This window comes from Schistocerca piceifrons, chromosome 6 (assembly GCF_021461385.2).
Source record: "Schistocerca piceifrons isolate TAMUIC-IGC-003096 chromosome 6, iqSchPice1.1, whole genome shotgun sequence".
In the NCBI taxonomy this organism is placed as follows: domain Eukaryota; kingdom Metazoa; phylum Arthropoda; class Insecta; order Orthoptera; family Acrididae; genus Schistocerca; species Schistocerca piceifrons.
In genome coordinates, this window is record NC_060143.1 from 500,809,171 (window position 1) to 500,834,210 (window position 25,040).

At 43.7% G+C, this 25,040-nt stretch overlaps 1 protein-coding gene across 1 annotated transcript in view; it reads left to right on the forward strand.

The window, feature by feature from the left end:
* LOC124803423 (opioid-binding protein/cell adhesion molecule-like) overlaps nucleotides 1–25,040 on the forward strand; it is a 503,265-nt gene that overhangs the window by 107,268 nt on the left and 370,957 nt on the right. The window contains exon 3 of the mRNA XM_047264606.1: nucleotides 3,410–3,537. Coding sequence (XP_047120562.1) covers nucleotides 3,410–3,537 — 128 coding nt within the window. The remainder of the gene's footprint in view (nucleotides 1–3,409; nucleotides 3,538–25,040) is intronic.

Here is a 25,040-nt window from a genome sequence, read left to right on the forward strand (position 1 = left end):
TAACCAGTACAAGTTCACGAGGGTCATTAGTTACGAACAGCCGATTGTTACAATTTTTTTTTTTGAGGTGTATACAACCCACAGACTTTTTTGTCAACATAGTTTCTATTTCTTTACACATATTCTTCCCATCATTCTGTAAGCCTGAAAATTCGCTAAAGGTAGACGCCCATTTCCACTGCCCAAAGGCAGTGCTGAAACCAATTTTTAATCTCTAGCGGTTACTACCGCTGGCCTCGCAACTGTCCTTTTACACGATCAGAAACGTGATGGTCGTATGTTACCTTATCGACACTGTGGGCGGAGGCGTTTTCCCCTGAGTATGGCGGGCCCGTAATTTTACACCCATCTCCTAAGGCTGCTTGTCAATATACATAAATCTCCTCATAAAATGTGTTTTTGATGTGTTTCAGTAGTAAATACACTGCTGGCCACCGTAAATGCAACACCAAGAAAGACGAGAGGTAGCACAACAAAATTTATTTTGTAGATAACATGTTGACCAAGTATCAAATGATTACGTTTACAGACGTCTGTGACATGTGGTTCCTGCCAGAATCAGTAGCCAGAGTAGCCACCATTGTTGGAGATCACCGCTGCCACATGTCTCGGCATTGAGTCAAAGAGACGTTGGATGTGTTCCTGGGGTACAGCAGCCCAAGCAGCTTCCACTCGTTGCCAAAGATCATCTGGTGTGGCAGCTAGGGATGTAATCTGGGTCACTCGTTGAGCAACCATGGACCATATGTTTTCTATCGGCGAAAGATCCGGAGAGCGAGCCGGCCAGGGAAGCACTTCAATCTGGTTATTGACGAAGAACCTTTGGACAACGCGTGCCACGTGTGGTCGCGCATTATCCTGTTGAAATATGGCTGTGGCCGAGCCCTGAAGGTAAGGAAGGACAACTGGCTCCAGCACCTCGGACAGGTAGCGCCGGCTATTTAAAGTACCGGCAATGCGTACTAGAGGCGTGCGAGAGTAATATCCAATACCGCCCCATACCATAATACCCGGTGCCAGACCAGTGCGGCGGTGCATAATGCAGCTGTCCAGCATCCTCTCTCCACGGTGTCTCCACACTCGAATCCGACCATCGTGGTGCTGCAGACAGAAGCGTGCCTCGTCAGTAAAGACAACGTCATTCCATTCTGCCGTCCACATCCGTCTGTCATCACACCATTGGCGACGGAGACGTCTGTGGTTCTGCGTCAATGGTAGACGAAGCAATGGACGTCTTGCGGACAGACCACTCTGCTGTAAACGGCGTCGAATGGTACGCGCAGACACTGGATGATGAGTTACAGACGCAATGTGCTGTGCTATGGTTCGGGATGTCACTGAGCGATCCGTCACTGCCATGCGCACAATTTGCCTATCAGCACGTGCAGTGGTGCACCGAGGTGAATGCGATCGACCACGTCGGTCCGTCGTACTCTCCTGCATCCAACGGTCACATATCCGCATTACAGTTGTTTGGTTTCGTCCAACACGACTAGCGATTTCTCTGTATGATAATCCACAATCTCGGTAAGCTACTATCCTTCCTCTGTCGAACTCGGATACTTGATCAAACGATGTTCGCTGTTGTCTACGAGGCATACATGGTCGTCTTGTGAAACAACCACAAGGTAAACACACGTGCCGAACGTACACTCGTCGAAATCGCCAAGCCTTAAATGGCGCTATGAGGTGGCACCACAGGCGCGCGTGATGTGCGTCTGCGCTGAAATTCTAATCAGTTGCATATCTCATCGCTGCAAACCCATGGTGTAAATTTCACTTGATTCGGATGCTTCTTCAGGGTGTTGCATTTACGGTGGCCAGCAGTGTATTTACATATAAACAATTCATTAAATGGTAGTGCGCTGTTGAAAAACCGATGACGCTCATTATAGAATACATACTGTAATAATGACTTCATAAATTGTAACGTTCGCAGGTTACGATATTTCATACGTTTTAGTACGCAGTTGAAAGGATTGTAACAAAGAGTTGCTCGCGATTTTCAACAAGACCCTCGTAAAATGTAATGCGTTTGCCATTCGGGTCTGCGTATGTAACAAATTAATGTACTGTGAGCAGGTAGATATCTGATAGTACGTCTGCTGCATAGAGAAACCGAGCAGCAGGTTTTCCGATTAGTTCCGCAGCCTACCACATTTCATGGAACTCCTTGTATTCGATTACACTGTTTCCTATGGCACATACAAGATGTACAGTCGCAAATGATGCGGTGGCATATTCCGCTCCACTAATGGAAGCATACAAAGATTTGCAGTATACTTTTGTGTTGCTTATTTCTGTTTTTATACGTAGCGTCTTATCTATGTATGTTCAAAATAACGACACTTCATGATATAAAACTTGCCGTCATAGGATATTCTAAGTAGTTTGCACGGTTGACTTTTTATACCAACAAATTTTTGACGTATTCATTGACAATATTTGATGACTGAATGAACGTGTTGCTTTTTCCATGTATGCAAGTATCAACAGTAGACTATCAGAACATCGAAAATTCGTGTCCAATAAATAATAAAATTGCTGTTGTAGTTCTCATGGGTATCAAGACGTACTTTCTGAAGGAGAGTAAAAACTGAAGTAATATGGAAATGGCAACAATATCCTTTGAAAAAGAATTTCGTGGGATATTATATAGCCTCTGATGACGGAGAGTTTCAGAGATGCACGCGTACTCTGATGTGGAACCTCCTTCTGCCACACCTTGCTCAAATTCCGCTCTTGACACAGGTCAACAATGTCAGGACTTTTAGTTTAATGAGTTGTTGTCGATGGGTTGTACATCTTGGAGTGGGGAACATCCATACATCACAAGAATAGTATTGTACATTACAGAATGAGATTTTCACTCTGCAGCGGAGTGTGCGTTGATATGGAACTTCCTGACAGACTAAAACCGTGTGCCGGACCGAGACTGGAACTCGGGACCTTTGCCTTTCGCGGGCAAGTGCTCTACCAACTGAGATACCCAAGCACGACTCACGACTCGTCCTCACAACTTCAATTCTGCCAGTACCTCGTCTCCTACCTTCCAAACTTCACAGAAGCTCTTCTGCGAACCTTGCAGAACTAGCGCTCCTGGCACCTGCCAGGGAAAGGCAAAGGTCCCGAGTTCGAGTCTCGGTCCGGCACACAGTTTTAATCTGTCAGGAAGTTTCAGCACTGTACATTCTTCTTCGGTACAGACGTTTGTTTACAGTACTGGATATGACAGGGAAATGAGTAGTGATAAGCTGTTATTTATAAAAGTTTTGTTCAAGCAACAGCGCAGTAGTGATAGTATATGTCAACATTATTATTTTTAGTATCACATTCTTGGATAGTTCGAAGTGGTACAGCGTACTGGCGTATTTCACTGAGAGAAATGCCCCCTGTTTCTTGTTCGCAGTTCCGACGGCCTCGATCCTGGGCGGGCCGGACCTATACGTCAACCGCGGCAGCTCCATCAACCTGACGTGCATCGTCGTCAACTCACCAGAGCCACCGGCCTACATATTCTGGTACCACCGCGACCAGGTAGGAGAACCCACATTGCTTACTTACCACTTTTTAATTGAAACCGCAACCTAACAAAGTCACAAAGCAAAGTTTATGCTCGTAGATATGTCAGAAGCTGTCTGTATTATTTTCATCCTTACTTGTAAGCCTCAGAAGCTTAAACCATATTCTTTCAGGTCCACTGGGTAAATGCAGGTCATACTTATTTGGGCGGTGTGGTGTGCATAATGTAAGACCTTCGGTACACACACCATCAGATTATTTGACTTGTCGCTCTAACGAAGTAGGCGAGTGTCAGCAATATGTCTCGTGGTCTTATCGTGGCGTGTTTATCTTCTGCCATTAGGTCAGACGATAGAAATGCCACTTGCACGCTTAGAGTAGCAGATTGACGGTGACCAACTTTAAACAGAACTTGATTGATTTTCACACACGTTTATTAAAATAATAAAAAAGATAGATATTACGTAACTTGATTCTGGATGCTGTTTACAATTGACAATCTGAAGTTCCTTTGCTCTTGGTACGTTAATCTTATTCTCACATATCTCTGATACTTGACGAAGTGTCTATACATTTCTCTTCATGGCTATGTACAGGAATATGATAATCTTATTAGGCGCAGACTGAAACTTGACTATAGACTAATGCAGACTAATGTAGACTGATGTAGACAAATGCAGACTGATTAATCGAAGGTCTGTACACTCGTTATAATACCTCGAGCGTTCAGGTATCATTGCGCGAGTGTGATCTGCGAGGAGAAAAGTTTCTACGTTAGCAGCAATCTCATTGGCTGCCTTACATATTAATACGCGGATCGGCGGAAGCAGAATTTGGTCCGTCTCTAAGACAGCGCCATCTCGTAGTGCGGAGACGGACGAGCGCTGCGCCTGCACTGTTGTGCTTAGCGGGGCGCGCTCTAGTGGGAAAGTTGTGTACGCGCTGACTATGCGGAACTATGTACACAACAGGCCGCCTAGCCATGAACCTATTCACGAATGAGGTTTCCAGGTAAATGATGATCAAGAGTTTACACTTGATTCACGAATAAAATATATTACAAGGACACATCTGACTCACATGAATGCACAGGATGTCCAATGCTACTGTTTAACAGGAAAATTACGCCCATCTACAAAGACGTGAACTTCTCTGTTCGACCAAGGACAATCTGGGATTGTGGAAGGCTGGAATCTGCAGCGTAGGAAAGCCTACATTGGTCGGACAACGCGCACAGTCATTGAAAATTGCATTGAACATGATCGCCACACTCGCTTTTCTCAGCCCAAGTAAGTCAGCTATAGCCTATCATTCTATCCCCACAGAACATTCCATGGATAATTCTACAAAGGAAATCTTAGCCTTAAAGAGATCCTTCTGAGATTCAGTTATGGGTTGTAATACGTTCAGCCGAATATTTTATTAATAACGATGGCGACTGTCAACTGCGTAAGGTGTGGAATCAGTCGTTTACTTCAATTTCGTAAGAAAGAAAAATCATTTTATGACCAATGACACGTCTAGTGACAATACCTTTTACTAACTTTGACATCTGAGTACACATTCTGACGGAGGGCGCGCATGTAGTACCACAGTATTCGAAGAGGTGGCGATGCTCGACAGAGGTCGCTCAAGTAGCGGCTGCCTCTGCGCATGACGTCTTCGTGGTAATTCTCTGTATAAAGTTAGCATTGTGAACTAGCCATCTTCAGTGCTAAACACTTGCGTGAAGATGGCTGAATGGTTGTCAACTGAAATGTCATGGCAAGAAGTCGACGTCATCCGGCTGCCAATCGCGGAACCTCATGAAATACTCTTCACGCCAGGAAAATGTAAAGTATCAGAGTAAAATTGTATATCGTTTTGGGGCCGATTCCCACTCGAGACGATATCTGTAAGTAGCTGTTCTATTTCAATTGCATTTTTCCCTAAACGACTACGAAAATTACGAATAATGCCTCTTCGTCAGTGCTTATTAAAGCCTGGCACGTTTTAATTACATCATCCATCACACTTAAGTTCACTCGACTAAAAATTAGTATAACGTACGTCACTTCACTTCTGTACATTATGATCTGATACATTTCACGTCCTGTTCAATTCATTGGCCTCACATTATAAGATTATTAAAAGTGAGACTCATATGTTAAAGACGGCGTGATAGAATGGCTCCAGGTAGTACCAAATTATTCTTTACATAAAGTGTATGCCCCAGTCGTCTGAGCGGAAACAGCACAACAAGATGGATCGACGTCACTGAACGGCAGAAATGAGCTGTTCTGTTTGAAAATTCCCGTGACTGTAGATGCACTGGTTCCTAGTGTCTGTAGATGAAAAGGTGCACCAGTCGCAAGCGTGCATCACAGCGTAAGAAGGGTGGTCGTAGAAAGATCCGAACAGAAAGGGACCAGAGACGATCATCCCGTCTTGTCAATGACCTTCGGTTTCGAACACGATAGCAGGTGTTGATATTAGTGAATACAGGTACGGCTCAAACGGTTTAGGAGCGAATACTGTGCAAGGAACTGTAAAGAATGGGTATTTATGGTCGGATACTTTGAAATGTGGTGCTCCAGAAGAATGTTGAAAATTGGGTAGACTGATACTGAAAGCAATGAGGTTCTCCGAAGAATCGACGAGGAAACGAATGTATGGAAAACACTGACAAGAGGAAGAGACAGGATGGTAGGATGTGTTAAGGCATCAATGAGTGACTTCCGTGGCACCAGGGAGAGCTGTAGAGGGTGAAAACTGTAGAGGAAGACAGAGACAGGAGTACATTCAGAAAATAAGTGAGGGCCCAAGTTGCAGCTACTGCTCTGAGATGAAGAGGTTGGCACGGGAGAGGAATTCGTGGTGAGCCGCATCAAACCATGATGTAAGTCATCAAGCCCACCGATGGGCCGTTAAGTCATTTAACTTGTAGTTTATGGAAGTTGCAGTTCAGGACGAAGGTCGTTCCGTGACGATTTGGTCTTTTTTCTTCATATCATGTCTTGGTACCATGAACATCAATCTCAGTGTGGTGTCACCGCCAGACACCACACTTGCTAGGTGGTAGCCTTTAAATCGGCCGCGGTCCGTTAGTATACGTCGGACGTGCGTGTCGCCACTATCAGTGATTGCAGACCGAGCGCCGCGACACGGCAGGTCTAGAGAGACTTCCTAGCACTCGCCCCAGTTGTACAGCCGACTTTGCTAGCGATGGTTCACTCACAAATTACGCTCTCATTTGCCGAGACGATATTTAGCATAGCTTTCAGCTACATCATTTGCTACGACCTAGCAAGGCGCCATTACCAGTTACTATTGATGCTGTAAAACATGTACCGTCAAGAGCGATGTTCACCAGTTATGGATTAAAGTTAAGTATTCCAACAGATACGTACTATTTTTGCTAGTCTCATATCCCTGACCTGTTCCAGACCTCACGCCAGCCTGCGTGAGCTTAAACGCGTGCCTTTCGGCTTCCTCCTAGTGGATTGGGTGTTGCCAGTCCACAACACTCAGGATGGTTATTTCAATATTATCTGTGGCCAGTATTGCCATTTCTTCTATGTTTTCATTATGTGTACGCTGTGGATACCTTCGTCCAAGTTGAGATGAATCATGTTCACAGAGCTTCAGGCGAATCTTCCTGGTCACTCACTAGCACTGGACCGCTGGATATGGTATACGTGACCTCGCTTGTGCGTCGAACTGAGGACATTATCAATGCGTGCGAGTGGGGGAGGAGTAATATATGTACGAGGAGAGTCAAATACGTAACGCAACATTTTTTTTCTCAGCCAGTTGCTATTGAAGTAATGGGAAATTTGTTGTGGGACATCGTGGATTATTCCCGCGCCATTCCCTATTGTTTAATGAAGTTCCGATTGATGGAGGCGCTATACGTGACTCCCAGAACGTCCTCTGTAACTTAGGTGCTTCCCGATCCTCAAGCATTTCTAAAGACATAAATAAGATACTGAATTAGAAAAATTAACAAGATTTAAAAATAAGTAACGTAAGGAAATAAAAAACTTAAAGAGCTTGTATTGAGGAATAAAATGTTAAAATTAGGGCTAACGATGTAAGAGGTAAGAGAAGAAATGTGACAGGTTTGGAAGGCGAAAAAGGAGAATGGAAAGCAGTCTCGAAAGAAAACCTAGTATGTTATAATGGAGGGAATATACTGAACGCCCTTCTCACAGTTCTGCTACTCGCAAAAGTCTCATTCAGGTACTTTCATTAAAACTGCTATTATGAGAAATTAGAAGTAACAGAATTATATCTGGCGTTGGCCGAGGGGTAATTACATCAGTCTGATGCAACAACTTATTGCAGTCAATGTAAAAACATGAAGACGCATTCATACACAGGAAAGAGTTTTATTGAAAACGCTACTTTTTTCATCCGTTTCCAGCAATCTTGACGATAAATATAGTTACTTGAAATATACATGATACGTACGGATATTCTCGCAAGTGCACCTCCCATAAAGCCAATGACAATTTGCTAAATTTTAAATCTGGAGGCCTAACATGACAATAATTAAACGCGTAATCACTGAGGTTACGAATGCGCCAGCGACTCACAAGTCTTCCAGTACGTCATCATACAAGAGGGAAAAAAGTGTAGATAAGACAGAAAAGGGAATCATCAATGTAGTACTAATGTCAAGGTATCCATGCTATTCTGTCAATATCTTGTACAGTCACGCCATCCCCCAAGAAACCTCAGCAGCTGTATTATTGCAACGGCAGATATTTCCCTTATCTGACACACTCTTCTCTTCCTTGATCCCAAAGAATTAGTCACTTTAACTACAGTGAGTGAAAATATATACTTCGTGAATCTCACGCTAGCAGTTAGGCTGGCGTTGTTTGATTAAGGCGAAAGTTATGTTTTATTTATCACACTGAGGTGCCAACCCAGCAAGGTGCGGTAACTTGACGCGATGCATATGCAAATCCGGGAGCCTATGGTCTTACAGACTCGGCCAACTATGAGCGTGGTGCCGCTTGAATCCTCAACTCTAGAAGACAAAGTTTCATAAAGTCTAAGTAACCGTGAAGAATGGCCCTATCCGACGTCGAGGCGCTTGCGTGCCACGGCGATGCAGATGCGTACGGTAAACGCAGTCACAACGAAGGGGTATGTGTGAAGGGGCCACACAGACTCGTGGTAACGGAACAGAGGGAGGAACCTCATCAGCAGCTGCAGGGGCAACATTGTGGATAACTGACCCTTCTGACCTTCTAACACAAACCAACTTGGCCATACTGTGCTACTTCAAATCAAATGGCTCTGAGCACTATGCGACTTAACAGCTGAGGTCATCAGTCCCCTAGACTTAGTACTTAAACCTAACTAATCTAAGGACATCACACACATCCGTGCCCGAGACAGGAGTTGAACCTACGATCGTAGCAGGAGCGAGGTTCAGGGCTAAAGCGCCTAGAACCGCTCGGCCACAAAGGCCGGCACTGTGCTGGTACTGCTAATGACTGAGAGAAAAGGGAAGCTACAGCAATTACATTTTTCAGAGAGTATGAAGCTCTGTTGTGTTGCGTAATGATAATGACATCCTCCTGAGTAAAATATTTTGGAGGTAAAGTAGTCCCCCATCCGGGAAGGGACTACTCAGGTTCACGTAGACATCAGGATAAACAAAATTGGTTCTCTAGGGGTAGGAGAGAGAAATGGCAGATCCCTTAACCGGGTAGGTAGGTCAGAGAATTTAAAAACGAAAATAAATAAGCTGAAGTTAGGTACAATGGGATTCAGTGAAGCGCAGTGGCAGCAAGAATAGGATTTCTGGTCGGGTCGTTATAGGGCTAGTAACAAAAATTAGATTGGTGTAATGCAGGAGTAGGCACAACAATAAGTAAAAAATTGTGATGCGGGTAAGCTACTATGAACAATATAGTGAACACGTTAACGTAGCCAGAATAAACACGACACTCATCGCAGTAGTACAAGATTATATTCAAATTAGCACCGTAAATAATGAAGAGATTGAGAGAATGTACCACGAGATAAAACATATATACACATAGTTAAGCGAAAGGAAAATTTAATAGTGATGGGTGGCAAGTATTCGATAGTACGAAAAGGAAGATGAGAAAAAATAGTAGGAGAATACAGACTGGGAGAAATGAATGACAGAGCATTATTTATCGATTGCTAACACGTCAAAGATAATGGAAGAGATCTAGGAACTCTTGAAAGGCTCGGAGTGAATATGCAATGGTAAGCTGGAGATTGCTAAGTCGGACTTTGAACTACACACATCAAAAAAGGTTTGCACCACCTTGGTTCCGAGAGTTCCGGAACCTTTACAGAAAACTGGAATAGAGATCGACATAAAAATCATTTCCGCCCTTTTTATTACTCATGAAAACCACACACTGCATGTTGTACCACCATACAGTGAGACCTTCAGAGGTGGTGGTCCAGATTGCTGTACACACCGGCACCTCCAATACCCAGTAGCATGTCCTCTTGCATTGATGCATGCCTGTATTCGTCGGGGCATGCTATCCACAAGGTCATAAAGGCACTACTATAGGCCCAGGTTGTCCTACTCCTCAATAGCGATTCGGCGCAGATCCCTCAAAGTGGTTGGTGGGTGACGTCGTTCATAAACAGTCCTTTTCCATGTACACCTGGCATTTTAGATAGGGTTAATGTCTGGAGAACGTGCTGGCCACCCTAGTCGAGCGACGTCGTTATCCTCGAGGAAGTCATTCACAAGATGTGCACTATTGGGGGGGCGCCAATTGTCGTCCATGAAGACGAATGCCTCAGCAATATGCTGCCAATATGGTTGCACTATCGGTCAGAGGATGGTATTCACGTGTCGCAAAGTCGTTACAGCGCCTTCCATGACCACAAGAGGCGTACGTCGGCACCACATAATGCCACACCAAAACAGCAGGGAAACTCCACTTTGCTGCACTCGCTGGACAGTGTGCCTATGGCGTTCAGTCTGACTGGGTTGCCTCCAAAGACGTCTCCCACAATTGTCTGGTTGAAGATATAAGCGACACTCATCGGTGAAGAGAACGTGATGACAATCCTGAGCGGTCCATTCGACATGTTGCTGGGCCCATCTGTACCGCACTGCATGGTCTCGTGGTTGCAAAGATGGACCTCGCCTTGGACGTCGGGAGTGAAGTTGCGCATCAAGCAGCCTATTGCGCACAGTTTGAGTCGTAACACGACACCCTGTGGCTACACGAAAAGCATTATTCAACATGGTGGCTTTGCTCTCAGGGTTCCTCCGAGCCATAATCCGTAGGTAGCGGTTATCCACTGAAGTAGTAGCCCTTGGTCGGCGTGAGCGAGGCATGTGTCTCTGTAGCCCCCCCATCCCTCCGAGATGCCTGGTCACTTCCCTTGTTGAGAACCCTTCCTGGCACAGAGTAAGAATGTGGACGCAATCGAACGTGATATTGACCGTCTAGGCACAGTTGAACAACACGAGCCCTGTACTTACTTCTTGGAGGAATGACTGGAACTGATCGGCTGTCGGACCCTCTCCGTCAAATAGGTGCTGCTAATGCGTGGTTATTTACATCTTTGGGCGGGTTTAGTGACACCTCCGAACAGTCAAAGGTACTATGTCTGTGATACAATTTGCACAGTCAACGTCTATCTTCAGGAGTTCTGGGAACCGGTGTGACGCAAAACTTTTTTTATTTGTGTGTAAGACATTTCCAAGAGCAGATGTGGACTCCAGATTAAAGCTGAAGAAATTGGAAAAACGTAGAAACTTAAGGAGATGGGGCCTCGATAAAGTGAGATAACCAGAGGTCACTGAACATTTTCGAGGGATCATTAGCAACGCTCGATTGAAACAAGCAGAAGAAATGCAATAGAAGACGAAGGGAGAGCTTTGAGAGAAGACATATGGGAGGCAGCACAGCATCACTCAGAAGGACAAGGTGTAATAGAAATCCCTGGATAAGGCAAGAAATACAAAACTTAATTGACAAAATGAAGACATACAAAAACGTATCAAGTGGAGCAGGCAATAGAGCATAGAGACGTCTAAAAATGAGACCGAGAGAAAATAAAATATTACTAAATAGGACAGAATACTTCCTGGTCCCTGCGATTACTTGCTTCGTGGCTAGTGTATTTATTTGTTTTGTTCATCCCTCATAGAATTTTGCAGAAATTTTCCCTCAGTGACCATGCGAGGTGGCGCAGTGGTTAGTGCAATGCAGGATGACTGTTCATATCCTTGCTCGGCCATCCACAGTTACTCTCTTTTGATCCAATGTGGACATGGGAGAGCAGTTGCTCAAATATTTAACAATGAAATTCGCCAAACAGCTGTGCAGTTGAGAAGTTATTTTATTTTCGCTACCAGTTTTTGCAATTCAGTATGCCATCTTCAGGCCCCATATGCATCCCTCAAAAATAATTGATATTGGCATACAGAGGCCATCTGTTTATGCATGTCGTGAATTCTCAGGCGTTTCCCTTGAACATTTCTCTGAAGTTGCAGTAAAATCTGAATAAGTAATAGTGGTAGTGTGTAGCTGTAGGTTTAGTGGGATATGTTGTTATCGACAGTAGAATTTAAATGCTGAAGCTGTTATAAAGGTTATACGATGGAGTGATACAGCAGGTCGGGGAATGTAATGAGGCAGAGTTCATGGTATAGCGCGTGGGTACAGTGAATCTGACTTGTGTGATTGAGCTCTCGCGTCCGTCGGCCGTCGTACCTTAATTTATTATTTACTACAGAAATTGATTGGTAATGGTGATTGTTGCCGACTTACGTGGTGGGCCTTAATGAAAATGATATTTCACTCAATTTTGATTTGCAGTTAAATGCTTTTGTGAAGTTCTCTTTTTTATCAATATTAATCATCAGTGTAAATTATTTGTTACGTTAATGAACGTTAGACTCGCTGAATCTTAAAACATGAGCATATAAGTTGAACAATGGAATAAACTTTTCATATTAATTTCTTCGGCTAGTCAGTTCACTTTAAAGCAAAAAATCTTTAGTTATTAATTACAATTACGGCCCACACATGCGTGAGAGTATTTTTTCTTACCTTCGCTAACCATTGCATTGTAGTCAGATTCCTGGCTCTGGTTTTCGGCTGTTGTACTGAAAATAAGAATCTTAAAGCTATTTATTTTCTGCAACGTCGGGCGGCTGTGGAGAAAAATGTATATTATGTTAATAGAAGGCGAGTTTTTCGCTTCCGCTGATTTTTATAAGTTAATGTCGCCACGTAATGGCGTCGTTGGCTGCATCGGCCGCTGCGATTGTTGAACTGTAAATTACTCGAATGCAGGTTAATTTAAAGAAGGCAGATATGAAATCGGGATCACCTCTTACAAATTAAAAGTGAACAATAATATTAAATCAATATATTATCTGCTTAATTAGTACAAAGATGCTTACATTTTCCAACACTCGCAAGATGTCCGTCTACACGCAACCAAGACAAGAGAAGAAGTGAAGACGACTAACAAATAAACAAAAGAACGTATCTTGTCGTCAATTTTTAAATGTCTCTTCTTTATAAATAGTGTTTTTTTTTATTTCACTGGGGACGGTATAGAGCCTAACAAAATCGTACACATATACAGGGTGTTACAAAAAGGTACGGCCAAACTTTCAGGAAACATTCCTCACACACAAAGAGAGAAAATATGTTATGTGGACATGTGTCCGGAAACGCTTACTTTCCGTGATAGAGCTCATTTTATTACTTCTCTTCAAATCACATTAGTCATAGAATGAAAACACACAGCAACAGAACCTACCAGCGTGACTTCAAACACTTTGTTACAAGAAATGTTCAAAATGTCCTCCGTTAGCGAGGATACAAGCATCCACCCACCGTCGCATGGAATCCCCCATGCGCTGATGCAGCCCTGGAGAATGGCGTATTGTATCACAGCCGTCCACAATACGAGCACGAAGAGGCTCTACATTTGGTACCGGGGTTGCGTAGACAAGAGCTTTCAAATGCCCCCATAAATAAAAGTCAAGAGAGTTGAGGTCAGGAGAGCGTGGAGGCCATGGAATTGGTCCGTGCTCCCTAAGACGCCGATCAATTGCTTCGAACGTCTTCCTGTCGGGACACCTTAGTTCCGGAAATCTGTCTCGATACAAACGTACCGCGCCACGGCTATTGCCCCGTGCTAATCCATACATCAAATGGGCATCTGCCAACTCCGCATTTGTAAACATTGCACTCACTGCAAAACCATGTTCGTGATTAACACTAACCTGTTGATTCTACGTACTGATGTGCTTGATGCTAGTACTGTAGAGCAATGAGTCGCATGTCAACACAAGCACCGAAGTCAACATTACCTTCCTTCAATTGGGCCAACTGGCGGTGAATCGAGGAAGTGCAGTACATACTGACGAAACTAAAATGAGCTCTAACATGGAAATTAAGCGTTTCCGGACACATGTCCACATAACATCTTTTCTTTATTTGTGTGTGAGGAATGTTTCCTGAAGGTTTGGCCGTACCTTTTTGTAACACCCTGTATATATTTCTGATACTCACTGTCGCTCTCAAAACAACCTTCCGTCTACCTCCCCCCCCCCCCCTCCCCCCACATACACATAAATTCTATGAGCTATATTTTATATTGGCTTGTAAACAACGAAGAATCTGGCATAAATGGGAGAATTTCCCCACGATCAACATAAACCCAATGAATAATTATTTCAGAATAAGAACAGAAAAGTAGTATGATGAACGAAGAAGTTAACTGTACAGTGTAAAGAAAAGTAACCTTTTAGTAAAGGTCAGAACAGAGTAGCGGTAGTGTAATCGTGCATAATTTTCCACACTGCGCTGGGCCGGAAATGCACCGTTTTGGAGCTTCCTATATAAAACGACGTCCAGTCGGAGAACAGCTTGTGGAAATAAAAACGGGAAGGAGCTGAGAGCTGGAGTGTGCGGGTCCGTGACATTTATTCCCAAAAAGCCAGCACTTATTGAGAGAGAGGGCGCTTTATATTTTTAGCAGTGGTGGAGGCAGGAATTTTGAGGAATTTCCGTAAAAAGTCTGATTTGCGGACAGCAAAATTTTTGAAATTTTTGTGTTACTTTTAGCCATTCTCTTAATTAAGTTTACTGATCTACTGTATCTGTTTAAATAAGGTTCATTCAAGCACTGTATTCATTGAGAAAAGTTATACATTTTGTTTCATTTTTAATTACACTGCGTTTGGTAGTACCATATTTCGAGCTAAATGCATTGCTACTTCTTTACCTTAACACATTACAGAATTACGGTTCCTTTGGCGTACTTTAATAGCATATTTACCCAGAAAACTCAGAAAATGTTTAGAATTTAAAGCACGGGGAGCTTAGTTATTTTTGTTGTTGTTGTGGTCTTAAGTCCTGAGACTGGTTTGATGCAGCTTTCCATGCTACTCTATCCTGTCAAGCTTCTTCATCTCCCAGTACCGACTGCACCCTACATGCTTCTGAATCTGCTTAGTATATTCATCTCATGGTCTCCCTTTACCAATTTTACCCTCCACGCTGCTCTCCAGTACCAAACTGGTGATCCCTTGATGCCTCAGAACATGTCCTACCAACCGGTCTCTTCTTCTTGTCGAGTTGTGCCACAAACTCCTCTTCTCCCCTATTCTATTCAATACCTCCTCATTAGTTACGTGATCTACCCATCTAATCTTCAGCATTCTTCTGTAGCACCACATTTCGAAAGCTTCTATTCTCTTCTTGTGAAAACTATATATCGTCCATGTTTCACTTCCATACATGGCTACACTGCAGACAAATACTTTCAGAAATGTCTTCCTGACTCTTAAATCTATACTCGATGTTAACAAATTCCTCTTCTTCAGAAACGCTTTCCTTGCCATTGCCAGTCTACATTTTATATCCTCTCTACTTGGACCATCATCAGTGATTTTGCTCCCCAAATAGCAAAACTCCTTTACTACTTTAAGTGTTTCATTTCCCAATCTAATTCCCTCAGCATCACCCGACTTAATTCGACTACATTCCATGATCCTCGTTTTGCTTTTGTTGATGTTCATCTTATACCTCCTTTCAACACACTGTCCATTTCGTTCAATTGCTCTTCCAAGTCCTTTGCTGTCTGTGACAGAATTACAATGTCATCGGCGAACCTCAAAGTTTTTATTTCTTTTCCATGGATTTTAATACCTACTCCGAATTTTTCTTTTGTTTCCTTTACTGCTTGCTGAATATACAGATTGTATAACATCGGGGAGAGGCTGCAGCCCTGTCTCACTCCCATCCTAACCACTGCTTACCTTTCATGCCCCTCGACTCTTATAACTGCCATCTGGTTTCTGTACAAATTGTAAATAGCCTTTCGCTCCCTGTATTTTATCCTTGCCACCTTTAGAATTTGAAAGAGAGTATTCCAGTCAACATTATCAAAAGCTTTCTCTAAGTCTACAAATGCTAGAAGCGTAGGTTGGCCTTTCCTTAGTCTTTCTTCTAAGATTGGGCATAAGGTCAGTATTGCCTCACGCGTTCCAACATTTGTACGGAATCGAAACTGATCTTCCCTGAGTTCGGCTTCTAGCAGTTTTTCCATTCGTCTGTAAAGAATTCGCGTTAGTATTTTGCAGCTGTGACTTATTAAACTGATAGTTTAGTAATTTTCACATCTGTCAACACCTGGCTTCTTTGAGATTGTAATTGTAAGCACAAGATAAGCCATTGCAAAAGTGAAATGATGGTAGGTTATTAATCAGTGTAACCGTGAGACTGTTGAATGAAAGCATCTAACCATGCAAGCATTGTGTTGTAAATGTACTGGATGTCAGTTTGTGGAACGGAGTTCCATAGTTCCGTGCCTGTTGCACTGGGTCGGCCAATACTGGGACCGGCTACTGGTGTTTATGGATCACTCATGAGTTGTCGTCCGATGATGTTCCATAAGTGCTTGATTGGAGAAAGATGTGGTGATCGAGCAGGCAAATGCAACATGTCGACAACTGTGGAGTATGCTGGTCTACAAAAGCGGTATGATGATTAGCGTTATCCTGTGGGAGGCCACCCTCTGATATTCTTCACTATAAATGATAACAGCCAAGCAGTTGCAGGATAAATATTTATTAAAATCTTTGACTACGGTTTCGGTGTATCTGATTATACCTTCATCAGAAGTAAAATACACTAAAATCACATCCTGCAGCGGAGATACACAAAACAATTGTGCCAAAGGCGTCGTCAGTAGTAAAAACATCGTCTCCATTTATACAACATATACCGAAACCGCGGTCAAGGATTTTAATAAATCTTTATCCTGCAACTGTTTGGCTGTTATCATTTATAGTGAAGAATTTCAACAGTAGCTGTTTCAGTCATGCTTAAAATCTTGAAAATTTTTAATGAATGGCAGCACAACTAGTCCAATCAGCAATCGTACGATTGACGTGTAAAAAAATGGTTCAAATGGCTCTGAGCACTGTGGGACTCAACTGCTGTGGTCATCAGTCCCCTAGAACTTAGAACTACTTAAAGCTAACTAACCTAAGGACATCATACACATCCATGCCCGAGGCAGGATTCGAACCTGCGACCGTAGCAGTCGCGCGGTTCCAGACTGCAGCCCCTTTAACCGCTCGGCCACTCTGGCCGGCGTTTGACGTGTAAATTAGCAGTCAGGTTGCGTTAGATAACCATGAGAGTACTCCTGCTATCATACAAAATCGCACCTAAGACCATAACTCCAGGTGTAGGTGCAGTGTGTCTTGCACCCACGTTGGCTATAGTCCCCCTAATGGCCTCCATTTAACTAACACACGGCCATCACTGGCACTGAGGCAGAACCAGCTTTCATCAGGAAACGTAACAGACCTTCACACTGCCCTCGAAAGAGGTCTCGCTTGACACCACTGAAGTCGCAAATGACGATAGTTTGCAGACAATGCAATACACTCTACAGGACGTCTGGCTTGCAGCTGTCCTTGAAGTAACCTATTTAAAACAGTTCGCTGATCAAACTGCTGCCGCTCCTCAGAGTGGCGCTACGATGCGAGATAGCCATATACCGAACACGATGGTCTTCCCTCTCGGTAGTACCAAGCGGCTGTCGAGCGCTAGGTTTCTTTGCGGCCATACATTCTCGTGACCACTGCCTGCAGCAATCATGTACATTGGCTACTTTGCTGCCAGTATCGCAGAGGAATATTCCAGCTTCCCCTAGCCCTATTACACACCGCCGTTCAAACTTAGTCGGGTGTTGATCTTTGTCGCCTTAAAGCTATTCTTGGCTAACATCAACTCATCAAGTCCAGTCTCAAATTTACCTAACGCTCAAGACCGTTACAGGTTGTATTTAAAGCAAATCTGATTTTCATCCTCACAGTAGCGCTACTAACGCCACTGTTATGCGACTGGTGCTCAGTTGGTTCAAAAATGGTTCAAATGGCTCTGAGCGCTGTGTGACTTAAAAAAAAAAAAAAAAAAGTTCAAATGGCTCTGAGCACTATGGGACTCAACTGCTGAGGTCATTTATCCCCTAGAACTTACAACTAGTTAAACCTAACTAACCTAAGGACATCACAAACATCCATGCCCGAGGCAGGATTCGAACCTGCGACCGTAGCGGTCTTGCGGTTCCAGACTGCAGCGCCTTTAACCGCACGGCCACTTCGGCCGGCGTGATTTAACATCTGAGGTCATCAGTCCCCTAGAACTTAGAACTAATTAAACCTAACTAACCTAAGAACATCACACACATCCATGCCCAAGACAGGATTCGAACCTGCGGACGTAGCGGTCGCGCGGTTCCAGACTTTAGCGGCTGTGCTCAATTGGAACAGACGTCGTTTTTCAAATGTAGAAACACGCCTACCAACTTTCGTTTATGCAGCACAACTCCCTCTTCGTGCTGCTATTTTTACCTTCAGTGTATTAGCTGGTACAAGCTAATTTAACCGCATAAGGTCTCGCGGGCTAACCACGGTTATGCAGTTGTTTTACGGCCCTAGCACGACTGTATTATGCATTTACGATGTGTGGTTATTCGCAAAACACCGCTCTGTTCAGAGTATTGTATCTTGTTCTCACATCATAAGGGTTTTAATTTCCCCCACTTCGTTGTACAACGGTCTGTCTGTCGCAGTGTGCAAAATCCTTTTTCTCAGGAACGGATAGAAGTATCAATCTGAAATTTATGTCACATGTTAACGTCTACGGTCACTTGATGATGCAGTCGTAAGATACGGCGTTTTATGTCACATAGGCCTACATTGACAGTTGCAAATTGACTCATAAACATCTACAGCGTACTTCCCGTTGACTGGAATAATGGAATTTGCCGAGAAACAAAGTTTTACATTACAATTAAAAGAAAAATCATAAAATAGTGAATTTGAAATTACATGACACGAAAGAAATATTTTATTTCTCGTTTGTTGTCCGACTTCAAACTTGAAATTAAAACATACTTGAAGGTCTTGGGATGCCTGGGACGGATATCTTGCAAGTATGAATGTCGATAACAAGGAACAATCGTTGAGATCCTCTGCTGCCCGGGTGGATGAACCATACACACACATAATTAAGCTCATACAATAAGCTCAGTGCGCAAGTCATATTCGCACCTGGCCAATTTTCTTTCACACCGTGTATTTCGTCACAGCATGATGTTAGGAAGGATGTTAGGAAGAATTTCGCTAACGGTTGATAAAATTGTTTATTGAAACACAACTGGTTTCGCGCTCTGAGGCCGCATCATCAGCTACAACAACTTTAAAAGTTCGTAGGCGTATTCATTGCTCCTGGTCAGAATTTTCTATTGAGTAAATTTTGTCACTACTATAGCGAACGAATGATAAAGAAGACGTTTATGCGATTGCAGTCTTTCTCGGCGTGTTCCACTGGTGAATTCTTCTCGGGTTATCAGCCGCGTGGTAGCGTCTTCTTGTCGCAACGTCTCGATGAGTTTCGTCCTTATCATCTTCTGTCGAAGATGATGGTACGAAACTCCTAGAAACGTTGCGGCAAGACGGCGCTACCAATTGGATGATTACCCGAGAAAAAGACGTTTGCCATTATATTCGTATTGTTCAGTGAATAGTAAATTGGCCGGCCGGTGTGGCCGTGCGGTTCTGGCGCTTCAATCTGGAACCGCGTATCCACTACGGTCGCAGGTTCGAATCCTGCCTCGGGCATGGATGTGTGTGATGTCCTTAAGTTAGTTAGGTTAAAGTAGTTCTAAGTTCTAGGGGACTGATGATCACAGATGTTTAGCCCCATAGTGCTCAGAGCCATTTGAACCATTTGAATAGTAAATTTTGCTTGGGGACGACTGGTATGCCTATGTCGTTTAACTTTGTTGCACTTGATAATGCAGCTTTAGGTCACGAAACCGGTTGTGTTCCAATAAACAATAATTTTACCCACTGTTAGCGGAATTCTTCGTAACGTCACGCTTCTCAATAGGTGCGTATGCCCTGAATATAAAGTAGTTTATGATTTCAGAAAAGTCCAGCAAGACGTTGCAGTCTATCACCGATAGTTGGTGTTATAGCTCTCGGGATCTCGCGCCCAGGGCAAGCTTCGGAAAGTTGCTCGTCCGACCACTGGCACGTGATGTCCCTTCGTCCGCAAAGGGCAGCACTGCAGGTCAAGTGGCGGGCCTGTACTATCGGGCGAAGTTTCGCGGCCAGTTCACCGGCAGTATTGGAGCTGTGGTCTCAGCGGAACTGCAGCAGGCGGCCGCAGTACGGTCGCTGAGAGGGCACCGTTCGGGGTGTGGCGCTGTCGTCCAAGCACTTGTGGCCTCGGTGTCATCTACAACCGGCGACGTCCGACAGTCTGCGTAGGATGGTCAATGTCGCTCCCCAAGGTTTTTTTTTATGGCTGAACTTTGCAATGGGCCTTCGCCGTCGGCGCTAGTTCGCGGTATAGAGCAGATGTTGGCAATGCGTCTCCGTGTCAAATTGGTGGCACCCACTGGTAGGGTAACACATGGTAGGCCATTTTGTGGACGGTCTTCCACTTTCATTCAGTTTTTCTCACAAAAAAAATACTGACGGTACTATTTTTGCCACACATGGAACATTTCCACCTTTTATTTTGAAATGTTATTAACATTTCCGTCCGAAATACGAAGAATAATACAAATCACTCACTTAGTGTTGTCTGCCCTTCTATCGGTTATGCTTTTACCACTTAAGGCGAAAGTTATGTCTTGGTGACAGAATGATCTGTAGCGTAGGCGCGAAAATGGCTTTCGGTTGTGAGGTAAAGAAGCTAGCTGGCATTAAACAGAAATCTTTGAGCTGGTATTCTCACCCGTAGCGACGTCGGAGATCTAAGTTAACTTGGAAGGTGATATTTCAGTTTCCGATTATTTTCTGTTTATTTGCGTCCATAATCTGACATGATATAACTCCGTAACAGAAAATTCAAGACATGGAAAAAAGTGGAAGGTTAAAACTCAGTGTTAAATTACTTGTTACATGTTTATTTGTATTTGCCTCTACAGACAAATTAGAAGTCAATATTTCTACCGTGATCAGTGGCTATATAAATTACCTGTTCTGTCATCAGAATTTCCCATGATCACTCGTGACAGGAGTTACCAGCATACCCTTTGATGGTAGTGCATGGAGCGGCTGTCGTGAACTCTTAACATTTTGACATTAATTTGGTCTCTACCCGCCCAGTTGTTTGCCAACTATGTCGTCGTTTAATACGCTTATTAACTGTGTTATAATTTGATATGCTTATTTTCACATCACAGAAGAAAAACACACTAACTTTTTCAAGCAAATGGTGTAAGAGTCTTTGATGAGGATGATAATAACAGTCATGAGACCTGAATAACTTACAGGGTCAGGATTAACACTGCCAACAAATGGTCAGTTTTGAAAATAACTGCAGAAATTTTCTTCTGGGATAAGTTTAATGCCGCGCCCCTGTGGAGTCAGTAAGGCAATGCAGTAGTGGTGGAGCTAAGTCAATCCTGATACATTTTCTTTGAGTGGGTTGCATACATTCGAGAGAAAATATGCATCAGGAGCAAATTATACCAATCCTCCTCCAATTAATGTATTGTTATGCTAAATGATTTTTGCCCCTTGGGGGTTGATTTATGATCACTGTGGGTAGTCTGTCCTTGTGAGAAACCACGACCAACCCTTGCGTCCTAGAATGCTGCTCCACCAGTCTGAAAAAATGGTCACTTCGTTCATCACCCCCCCCCCCACCCCTCTGAGCCTCTTCTCCCCCTTCTGGGAAATCGCCCAGCATTTCCCTCCCCTCCACCACTTCGCACTGCCCTCCTCCATTTACTGAGCTGCTGGAGAGCAAGGATCTCGACATGAGATTCAAATTTTAATCAGTTTGTGGGAGACAGGGCTCCTCCCCTCCCCTCCCTCACTTGGGTAGACTTCACGACTACACCCTCTATCCCGCACATCCCATGATGTAATAACAGTAAGCAGCGAGGAATGGAATGAAGTTTGATTTATTATCTGCCATTTTGAGTCTCCACATTTGAGAACCACATACATACATTTTGTGAATCAAGTAATTAAATTTCCGCCACAAATAGATCTTAGCATTAAATACATCCAAAGTCTTGTTTGCACCAGTGTTTGAGAACAAAACCACACTCCCACACCACAGCGTTTCCACTAAACATATCTGACGAAAGAAAGATCTTCCTATCGCACAGCCGGCCGTGGTGGCCGAGCGGTTCTAGGCGCTTCAGTTCGGGACCACGCGACTGCTACGGTCGCAGGTTCGAATCCTGCCTCGGGCATGGATGTGTGTTATTTCTTTAGGGTAGTTATGTTTAACTAGTTCTAAGTTCTAGGGGACTGATGACCTCAAATGATAAGTCCCATAGTGCTCAGAACCATTTGAACCTATCGCACACACTTGGAATCACAAAGTGCACACCGTCTGACAACTGCAGGAGTGCCGAGAGCTGCGGCCACACTGTCCACAGCGGCAGTTGCGCGCCATCTCCTGGTATCCACACACCGGCCATACCAGATGCTGAAAGGTCGGGGAGACGGACACCATGACCACCCAGCCATCAATCGCTCAATTTACAAGGGGAAATATCGCCCAGCGTAAACACTCGTCATATTGAAACTTATCGAAATGCCACATAAAAGTGTAATACATGAAACACACACATCTGCTTCTGTTGGTGCTCAACCAGCATACTGGCTAGATCGCAATTCAGTCATCCAGATGGAGCTGAGGTTGCGGGCAACATCTGACTTGCTGGAGACTTTCGTTGTACCTACTTGTCATTTGAGGCTAAGGTGAGGATGCCGTCAAGTATAAGTCTCATCATCATTCCTGCCATTGGCCACTGCACACTGAGAGACAAGCAGGTATGGACGCATATTTCTAACTGCAATCTGCTGCCCACATTGACTCGTCAGGTGATATTCTTCTTGAAGAATACTACTTAGAACCTGTTGAAGCTGACTGCAGAACGATTCTACTGCCACCAAAATACATTTCGCATCAGGACCATGAAATAAGATACGAGAAATTAACATTCATATGGAGGCTTGTTGCAGTCTTCACTCTATTTGTAAGTGGAATTGGAAAGGAAATGACTGGTAGTGGGACATGGTACCCTCCACCACGCTTCATACAAGGGCGGCTTAGAAAGGATGGATATAGGTGTGAGATCTAAATTAGGTCTACCTATTAAGACGCCAGTATATCCATCTGTAGGCAGACACAAGCCACGGAATTATTTTGTTTCTTATTTATCGATAAAACAAAGGACAGAATTTCTGCAGCTTATTGTCTCTCTGTAGAAACCTTCATATTAGACCCTAATTTCTTCATTGCGGTCACTACACGAGACCTATGTAGAGCTCAGAACTCTCCTTCCCTCAAGGTGTAACTTACCTGCCATATTCTCACGAATCTTCCACTCTTCGATATACAGAATTTGAATGCACCTGATTTAGATGATTAAGAGATGCCCCGCCAAGTCACAGATTCTCTTGAAATCCTATTATGTTTCGACAGCATTGTTCCATTAGCTAGAAAAGTGTCCAATCCTCCAGTCATCACTGACAAGGCAGAGAGTTATCACAACGAAAAAAAAAAAAAAAAAGAAACATAGCTCACTAACGTACGGGATGAAATTAGCAATCATTCACGATATATGTGGAGTGCACAGATAAATTCAGAAGCATAGCATCTACATTCATCAATATCAAATGATTCTCTATAAATATCCCGCTGTACGAGTCCTATCTACTTTATCGCTCTCCTTTGATTATCGCACTAGGAATACGGAAGTGTAGTGGTGTCAGACTCTTTGTAAACAGTATAGTGTTTCTTGAGGAATACATCACCTTCTTTCAAATGGAGCATTCCTCCATAATATGGATCTATCAGTATCACAGAGCTTTCAGTACACTCTCCATTGAATGATTTACACTGGTACAACTGCATGAGACTTCCACATGTAATTCAAAAACGAAAGGAAATGAGCATACGGCATTGTGGGCCGGGAGTCCCCCAGCCGGGGAAGTTCGGCCGCCGAGGGCAAGTACTTATTGCATTCGACGCCACATTGCGCGACTTGCGCGCCGGAGATGGGGATGAAACGATGATGAGGGCAACACAACACCCAGTCCCTGAACGGAGAAAATCTCCTGCCCTAGCCGGGAATCGAACCCGGGCCGCTTGGCGTGCATTCCGCCGCGCTGACCACTCAGATAACAGGGGCGGACTGTAATTCAAAGCTACTGCAGGAGTACAGGAGTAGAGAGAGATTCGGGACTTAATCAGAGCATTGCTCTTTTTACATCCCCACATACCAGACTGCCAAAGGGACCCCCCTTTTTTCTCACATATTTCAAGTTATTTATTTAAATGGTAATCCTGTACTTACACGCTTATTCAATTATCGAACATCGAGAGCAAATTAGCCAACAAGAAAACAAGTACAAGTCAGACCAAACCAATGACAATATTTCCTTCAGCAACAGCAATCATCTTAGTACCTCTTACACCTCGATCCAAACTCTTGTGCAACAGTCTCTAGGAAATGTGCTGACAGGAGCTGCAGTCACTCACCTGCAACACTGTCACAGCTTAGAGGGCCTAACACACCATCTTAAAAACCTATGCAGGTGACTTTGAGCCTGACATATTCTTCTGCTTTAACTGACCGACGTATCAGTTCTTTGTGCTTCGTTTGCTTTCCTTAAGATTCCAGCAAATGAAGCCAAACCCGACATATGCATTCTATTTCAACAAAATCCAGGCGTTTACTGCTGTGCATTTTACAGGAGATAACGCTCCCGATGACAGTATGCAGGATTTATTGCCCTGTTAATGTGCAATCAATTTAGTTGCATTCAGGTCGACAAATATCTTCATCACAGGTCTCCCCACACGCTTTTAGTTAAGTCTGTCACCTACGAACATACCACATCTAAGACAAATACAAAGACATGCAGCAAACTCTTATATATAATGAAACTGAATAACGTCATTTCAGGTACACAAAGATGGACATTATAT